We start from the raw sequence: 9,458 nt of genomic DNA on the forward strand, positions 1-9,458 counted from the left end.
CATTCCTTCATTGCAGCAGCTGTCTATCATGCTATGTCCTAAATCCACTTCTGTACCTTTGGCACTCCTCAAAAACCTTGGTGATCTCTTTGTGTTTGGAAGTCAAAGTTCAGTGAAAGCCACTATCAATTAAGCCACCTTTTGTTCCAACAGATGCCACTTGTACTTTTTTAGAAAATTTTGACTGACAGATCACTCAGTAAAGAGAATTCACCTGAATTTCACTGCTAGTATCTTAACGGAAGAACACTGCCAGCATTCATAAGTGTTTTTCAGCAAGTCAAAAGGATAGAATTATTGACATTAATATTGAAACTTTAAAATTACTCTTCTAATTATATTTAATTTAAAAAAAATTTAAAATATAAATATTTTAAATATAAAATAGAACATATATGCTCAATAACCTGGCTGCATTTTTATTCTAATTAAACTTCTTTTTATGACTTCAGATTCTCAACATAACAACTTCTATTGAAGTAGATGAAAGAAGAGACATTCAGCATCAAATGACAACAGAATGAGCCAGTATTAAAAAGATTAAAATAAAATAAATCAAAATTCAACCCTCCTTTCTCTTAGTTGTCATCCTTACAATTATGAACAATAAAATGCAGTTAATTCTCTACAGATGCTCATTTTTCACCTAACTCATAGCCAAAAATTCTGTTGAAAATTTTTAACAAGAAAAGACAGGTCTCACTGAAAACTTGTAGCTTAATTAAGAAATAAAACCCAAAAAACCCACAAAAACCAAACCAACAAAAAAACAACCAGAAAGCAACAATGTTGATAATACACAGTTCTTTTAAGATACTGATAATGCTGCATTTATTAAGTTATGACTTGCTACACATTTACAGGGGCAGAAAAGCACAATTACCAACAGAGCTAACCTGGGTGGACAACCTACAGTTTTTGTTGATGTATAAGTGAAAGAAGAAATTGCAAATGAACTGACTTTTAGGGTCAAATGCAATAAATCAAGAGTAGCTTTAGACCTTTCCCAGCAAATACTTAATGGGTCAGGATTCATAACAACTTCAATTAACAGTTCTAGCAATATACTCTCTCATATTTACTTTTTTTTCTCTGCATAAAACCACATTTCACTGCAGGACAGATGAAAATTAGCAAGTCCACTTCCTTTGGAGAAAAATTTCCTTTTGCTTGCCATGTGTATTTTAAGTGTATGTATGACTTAAAATACCTTTTCAGTCAAACTTTGGAAAAGGTTACAGTGTGGCAAAGAAATGTGTCACATTTCACAAATAAAAAGCCAGTGACCAACTAGCAAACTGCGCTGAAGCAGAGCTGCATTTTATAGAGTCAGTCTTATGCTCAATAATGCAGTTTCTTAGGCACAGTAAATCCAGTCCTTATCACAATGGTGCCACAACATTTTACACAGGCTGAAAATGTCATGCTACTTTTGTAGCGAAGCGTGCATAGAATACATTCATATTTTTAATGTGTCTTTAGTAAAGACTTAACTACAGCAGTTTTCAAACCATCCTTGAAAACCTCCAAAACAAATGTTGAGATATGTAAAATAAAACACAAATCAGAACATGACAGACAAAATAGGTGACTTCTGTGATTCTTCTCCCTTCTCCTAACTTACAAGTTATGCATGTGGGATTCATGCACAGTAAGCCAAGAAGGTACATATTTTTCAGTACTAGTAATGCTGGACATCACTAAAATTCTTTTAATGCAAGTACAATTAAAGGGCATGAAAATTCTTTCAGAAATGTTCTTACCTCTTCCAGAGCAAAGTAAATTAGAATTTCCTTGGCATTTCTTAGCACTTTCCTCAACTGACAAAGGACAAGAACGTGGATGCTCACACTTTTTCCCAGTCCATCCTTCTTTACAGTCACATCTTCCACAATTACACTGTCCATGACCTTGAATAAAAAAACCGATGTATAAATAATAAAATATTGAACATAATTCTCTTTTCAATAGGAAAGTTGGATATGATTTTTGGTATCTCATTGGCTAACCTGACTCTTCTTGAGCATGTCTATTTCCTCTATAAATGCAAATATATCCAGACCAAGAAAAAAAAAACAGATAATTGCTCTTCTCCCTCTTTACGCTCTTTGCATAAAGCGGTGAGATTCTGGCAATACAGAATACTCCTTGAACATGGAGGAAAGTTTTAGAATCAGCAAAAAAACATTCCCTGTCACAAAATCAAATATTTATTTTCATGACCTCTGACAGCAAGTTAGAACTCTCATAATTTTCATATAGTCATCATTAATTGATCATAGGACCAAAACATTGCTTCAATGTCCACTTCTCTATCCATGTTCTTCATGAAAACATAGCAACACAGACTTTATGTTTCTTTCTAACCATATTTGCATTTTAAGAAAGGTTAGTACCCATTTATCAGTTCAAAAGGAGAAAATGGGAGGAAGCAAGCACCCTGTGAGTCATCAGAGTAATTCCCAGAATATGTCTGAATGTAACAAGAATAATGTTTCTTTACATTAGTAATTGTTTTCCTTGAAAAGCACTGAAGTCTTCCTCTTGTTTTGAGGGTAGGTTTAGATAAGATATTAGGAAAAAATCCTTTTCTGGCTGGGTAGTAAGGAACAGGTTGACCAGAGAAGCTGTGGATGACCTATCCCTGAAAGGGTTCGAAGTAAGGCTGGATGGGGCTTTGAGCAACTTGGTCTAGTGGAAGGTGTCCCTGCCCGTGGCTTAGAGTTGGAACTGGATGATTTTTAAGGTTCCTTTCAACACAAACTATTCTGTGATTCCATGATTCTGTCCTTTGCTTTCACGTGTACCTGCAGACAGGTTGCGAATTGGAACTATGTTCCCTAATCCAGATAGATACTTATGAGAGGATTATGTTCTTTCATACAATAGTTTCTTTGCTAGAGTCACAGCAAAGGAGCTAATGAGATGTGTGAATGTATGAGTTTCTTTGTGGAAGCCTTTTTTCTTTTGGTGTCAAGTCATGAAAGCTATTATCTCTTTAAACGAAGAGAATAACTTTATTGTTGAGAATGCTTCTGAAAGAAAATAATTCATTAACATACTGAATAGCACTTCAGGTGTTAAAAAAAGGACTCTAGTTGCCAATGTGATGTACTGTGAATTGACAGTCTCCTCAAGTCATATGAAACTTCTGGAGGAAGCTGCTCTTGTGTGATGTTAAATCCTCACAGCAGGGCTGTCAATTCCTGTCATTCATAGTTTGTGAAATAAACATAGCATTTCATTCAGTTACAGTAAAGCTCTTTACATGAAAACCTGATTTTCTATCATTTCAATATGCTGCTCAGGACAATGTCATTTCCTGTCTATACCTATTAGATAGGCAGAGCAAGACAAGAAAATTTCATGTAATCTCTGTTTCATGAAGATTTTAAAAGAGACGGATTATTTTCCCTAATCTGACTAATCCCTCTTGGATTCATCCCAAACCAATTTAATTTCTCATAATTGGTTACCAATTGTGAGAAAAATGAGGATATTTTGCAGACACACACAATGTATGCACACTTTGTGCAGCAAGTAAGTTGTCCTACTGCAATTTTACTATTAAATCTTTGATTTAATTGCAGATTCTGCCTGTCTACCACAATAACCCAAAATTAATACTTATGCTCTTATCTATTTCTGAAAAAGGACTAAGCAGCAGGACTGGAAGACATTGTTCACACTGCTTCATGTGAAAATGAATTTTTGTGCACAATGTATATTTGGATGGCCAGCTAAGGCTAAATTAAGCTTTTCTAAAATATAGTGGAATGGATAAAAATAATTAGCACTAAATTTGTGAAGCTATACTTCATAATGAGTTTTAGTTATATGAGCCATATGAGTCCCTCATTTCGTATCTCTTCTGAGTTTTGTTCATTTACAGTTATGTCAGTATAAAGAACACTGTATCAGTCCTTAATCCAGTGTCAAATGGCAATATCTTTCCCCCAACTGATTTGCAATTGTTTTACTTACCCCGTGCTTTCTTACAACCATTACCATTCTGGGCAGCAGCAGCTGCAGTGGCAACAATGTCCAGAAAAGGGGAGTTCAAGTATCAGTGTTTCAGTTATGCAGTATTAGCTGGAGATGCCACAGGTTTGCTTCAATCTATTTAGGTTTGAAGCCCTTGTGTTCATCCTTAACTACAGAACACATTTATCAGGTTGGTTTGTAGCTTTGTATTCCTTAGCTGATGCTGATATTTTCATCAGTCCCAGACTGCTGAAAGCACTGACAGCAACACAATGATATATTCAAAAACTGACAACATCCCAAAGTGAGTCTTCCTGCTACTCTCATGACTGCAGTCCTGCATCCTTCCAGATCCTTCATTAAATAAACCTATAAAGCATTTGCAAGGGGTTAAAGCAGTAACTAGTGAATTAATTCACTGAAGGTTTTCAGATTAGCTTCTTTCTTCCCCCCCCTCCTTTTTTATTAGCTAGTAATTCATCACTATTTATTTAAAAAAACCTAACACAACAGTTGAAAAAACTTCCACTTTTTCAACAGTAAAAGAAAAAGCTGAAAATTTTATATATCATGTTGGTTTTAGCTTGTTTTCTCTGTTACAGATAACTCCTATGATCTTTCAATGAGGGATCCCTCATTCTTGTAATAGGAGGTGAATATACCACATCGTTAGTCTCCTTGATGGACTGCATTCTTCCTATTATTAATTAGGCCAGATGAGATTTTTACAGGATGCATTTGAGCAGGCAATCTCTAATATGTGAAGTCCCTTTGAAATCACTCATTTGTTTTTGCAGAGTTCCTGAGTATAAAAATTTCATGGTGCGTACTGATCAAAGCACTTCTCTCCTACCTGGTATTAGAGTCTTTATTAGTAACTCTACAAAACTGTATGCAAGGTCTAACTCAGAATCTCAGCTTTTGTTAGTTGATACATGGAGCATCCATCTAAATACACTGAAAAGCCTGGATGGATGGATGGATGGATGGATGGATGGATGGATGGATGGATGGATGGATGGATGGATGGAGTTAAATGACTTGAACAGAATCCTCTGAAGCATAAGTAGAATAAAAGGGAAGCTGAATGTGTCTAAGATATACAGTCAGTGGTGTGCAGCTGGGCCACACATTCATCAAGTATTGATGCTGTACTTGTTCTCATGTCATTTTGTATTCTCAGGGCACTGGTTTTTTTTACCTTCTTTATTTACTTTTCCTTCATTTTCTTCCTCTTCATTATTCTCTCTCCACCATATAACACAAAATAACAAATACAGTTTGACCTAACAAGCTTTCAAATTCAAATTTCCGCAAGAAAGGATATTTGTATATTTTAATGTTTCAACCATTATCGAATTTATGTTAGGTTATACTGAATGCAAGAGTATTAGAAGAGAGATGGGCACCTATAAGTATTTAATATTTACAGAATTTTGTTAAATGGCATAGAAAATAATTACAGAATCATGTCTTTTAATTTAAAAAATCCACTCTGAAATCTCTCCTCCTTTCCCCCCGAAAACACAAGAAAAAAACAGGTAAAGCTTGGTATATTTTTTAAGACAGAAAAATGAGAACTGGAGCACTAGGGAAGAGGGAGATCAGACCAGTTGCATGCTCTTTTTATAAAACTACACGTAAGTCCCTATTATATATGATTCTTACCTGAACAGAAGTCATCAGAATATCTATCATACACTGCCTTGCAGTTCCTTTCATCACACTCACAGGTATCTCCATGAATATCTCCCCAGTCACCAGTTGGGTCTACATCATGGCATGTGCATTCCCCACATACACATGTACCTAAGAATGAGGGAAAAAAAAGACACAGAGATAGAAGATTAACAGCAATTTAAGGTAATAGTAGTTTGATTGTAGGAATTAACACTTGTGAATTTTCAGCTCTCACAGGAATGCAGTTTCAAAGCTGCAAGTGTTAATCATGAGTGTGTTTTCATCTTCTATGATTTGAAACCTTCTATGATTAGTTACTAGCAATACTTTGTAAAAAATATTGGCTTTCTGTTCAAGTCTCTTTTTGCTGTCTGAGCCTTGTTAGGAATCAACAGAAAAATGTAGTGCACAGAACAGTCGTAAATCTTTGACATCAATAGTAATTTGCCCTGACAGTAATGACAATAAAAATCAATTCTGTTTAAATGAGTTGGGCTTGGGCACAATAGATAATTAATGGTTGTTAAAGCATAAACATTTAGACTGCAAGGGAATCCAAATTCTAATCCAGCTGAAAATGCCTAGGAGGTCATTCTTTACCTAAGAAGAATAGCAGTATAGATCTACCTGAAAAGGATATTTATCCACTTTTCCTAAGTCGATATTCAGGGCCACACCCAGTTGTTTACAATAAGAAGAAATGTGGAATATGACAGAAATACAAATTTGGCACAATCCTACTAATATACTGAGAGCACTTACTCTGGAAAATCAGAACAACGTCAACAACAAAAAAACCCAGTTTCCTTATTCAGAGACACAAATATGCTTCAGGACCACAGACTCACTACTTTTTCTGAGATGCCAACAGGTCCTCAGAAGCAGCCCGACCTAAGTGATGCATGCAGCTCATTTCCTGCAAAGGAGCTCTACTTTTTGCTGCTCTGCCAACACCTTTGTCATCCTGTTCAGATTACTCTAAACAATATAATTCATTTGAGGACAATAGTACATATAGATTTGAGCACTTTCTCTAAAAAGATAAGGTCTACACAAATGTGTATGCATGACACTTAAATGAAGAAGGAAAGCGAAAGCTACTGAGACAGCCCTCAGGAAATTTGCACCTAATTTTTTTAAACGTTCACAATTCAGTGACATTACTGAAGAAGGAAAAATCCCAAACCAACCAACAAACAAAAAACCGTCTGGCTGACTTAGATGGTTGTGGGGGAAAAGATACTGACAATTTATCCAACTTAGCACTGAAGGAGGGTAGACAGTAAGGTTAACTCCAATATTTGATTTTAGAAGGTTCAGGATTGACAAGATGAACTGAGCTTATACTACAAGATGTATAAACACTAAACCCTGGGTAAGTAGGACTAAATGGAGCAGAAATATTGTATTCAAAAACAACTTCATGTTGTAGGGAGCTTACCAATGTTTTATGAATATAAAATCACAAATACAGGAAAAGCTAAAGATATAGAAGTATCCCACAAATGTATCACTATATATGAGCTTGCAGCTACTCAGAATACCAGCCATACTACTCACTCAATTCCTCCAATTATTGTAATGCCAGTTTAAAAAAATAGTCACACATTAAAATTTCAAATCTTAACAAAAACTTGTTTTGACAAATTCTTTGACAAGAAATTACTTTCTCAGTGCAAAGAAAGTATCTGATTTGAAACTCCTTTATTATTTCCAGAACTAGACAAAAATTTTATGCTAAAGTCCCGAGACTAAACGGGCCTATATGATCTCTGTACTTGAGCTAATCTTTCAATTTCCTCATAATAATGAGTGGAGAATTTTATAAATTCTCTCAGAATAGTTTGATGTTTGTTTGCAGTACAGCACGTTTTGTCAGCACAGATGTTTTTAAGAGAGGTATCTGTGTGACTTTTGCTTATGTTCTACAGTCATAATTCTGGACTATTGCCAAAAAAATCCCTCATATTTTTTTAACTCTTTGTTTAGTGAAGCCAAACACAGGGATAAACAACCTTATTTTCTGCCCTCTTTTTTTTCCCAAAATGGCAAAATTAAAAAGAAGTATATGGTAAAATTCATAGTCCAGAACTCTGTGCAAATAAAACACCATGTATTTAGAAATATTGTGTGTAGTCTACCATCCTCACCATTGTTAAAGAACGCTTCACAGGTGTTTTTTACTAACAGTAAAAAACTACTTGCTCAGTTTTACCACAAGAATAAAAGATGAGACCAACTTAGGTTTGCTTAATCAAGAAATGGGAGTGGATTTCTTTAAGTTTATACCTAAACACAAGTATCTGCCCATTCACTTGAAAACGTATATTCAGACCTGAAATAGGTGAGAACAAACCAGAAACTATCAGCAAACTCAGTGTCCTACTGTAGCAAATGCATAGAGCAAAACAAAAGCAAGTTAGATAAATATGCATAGAAGGACCATGCGAGTGACACACCTCTGTTGCTGCAGATTTTGCCATCTGGAGATGTGCATCTTTTCTTGATCTCCCAGGGGGTGATGTCACACTGGAATTCACATTTATCTCCATGCCAACCAGCCTCACAGTAACAGTTTCCACAGTAACACTTCCCATGGCCTTAAGCCAAAACAAATTTTATACAGTGACAAAAAGGCAAGTTTTTAAAAGGCATTAACAATTTAACTGTTTTGATCTTTTTTTAAAAAAAACTTCTAGAGCTAGACTCAGAATAGAAACAATTTATAGACCATATACGACTACATAAAATAAGACAAAGGATATGTCAATTATAGTTTTCTCCACTATTTTAGAACAGGTTTCCATTTAATCACAGATTAAATCTAATCAATAATCACAAATTAACATCAATATTTTTATATTTGTAAGCTCAATTTTTGAAACTTTATAGATCCATTTGGAAGATGGTAAGTGGAACAGTTAAAATTTAAGCACAGCTTTACATATTAAGGTAGGATGCGTGTGCCCACATACTCAGCACTTCTAAGAATGCATTATAGTTCCAGAAAGGGGACCTTGATTTATTACACACTGCCTACACTGTGTATGGGTACTCTTCTTACCTGTTAAGAAGATTTCAGAACATGAATAAACTAGTACATTAAAGATAATTATTAGCAAAACAAATCTTTCAGACATTCATTTAACAAATCACATATATCTCAAAAAAGATACTTGCATTAGCTGAGACTTGACGAAACCAGCTCTTGAATATTTTGATCTGCTGAGGTACTTGTACCATGTGCTTCAGGGGCTCAAAGAATTCAAATTAAGTAGCTGTAACTCTTACTAATCTTAAAACCATAAATTAATTCTTTACTAGAAGGATCAAGCCAGGATCTTGTTCTTCCTTCCCTGAAACTTAGTAGACCTGATCACCTCTATCACAATCTGGTCAATATATATTCTTAGCTATCAATATTGCACATTGTTCAATACTTTTTTTTTCCTGTTTTTGCTATTACACATGGAATTTTCATCACCATTGTTTGGTTACATGTCAAAAACAATTAATTTAATTAGATAATTAAGCAGCAAAGGCAATCTAAAATAATTCTTATTACCAAAACATTGTTTTTGAACAGTGGACAAGAAATAAAAGGGAAAATGGTGAAGGAGTAAATAAATTTAATCTACTGACAGTTTTTGCAGATTAAAATATCAGAACTTCATGCTTCACTCACACTTTTTTACTCCTTAAATAAATATTATTAAATAATACAATTTGCCACTATCGCTTTCTCTTGACAGAAGTAAAAAATCAGTCAATGGGAGCAAAAACGCTTTACAAAA

General features: G+C 34.7%; 1 protein-coding gene across 1 annotated transcript in view; it reads right to left on the reverse strand.

Annotated features, from left to right (window-relative positions):
• Positions 1-9,458, reverse strand: part of ITGBL1 (integrin subunit beta like 1) — an 83,248-nt gene that overhangs the window by 66,667 nt on the left and 7,123 nt on the right. The window contains exons 3-5 of the mRNA XM_027885647.1: positions 8,124-8,264; positions 5,653-5,793; positions 1,764-1,910 (exon numbers count right to left, since the gene is read on the reverse strand). Coding sequence (XP_027741448.1) covers positions 1,764-1,910; positions 5,653-5,793; positions 8,124-8,264 — 429 coding nt within the window. The remainder of the gene's footprint in view (positions 1-1,763; positions 1,911-5,652; positions 5,794-8,123; positions 8,265-9,458) is intronic.

This window comes from Empidonax traillii, unplaced genomic scaffold (genome assembly GCF_003031625.1).
Source record: "Empidonax traillii isolate 1590-97213 ecotype Southwest subspecies unplaced genomic scaffold, ASM303162v1 scaffold169:size887049, whole genome shotgun sequence".
NCBI lineage: Eukaryota > Metazoa > Chordata > Aves > Passeriformes > Tyrannidae > Empidonax > Empidonax traillii.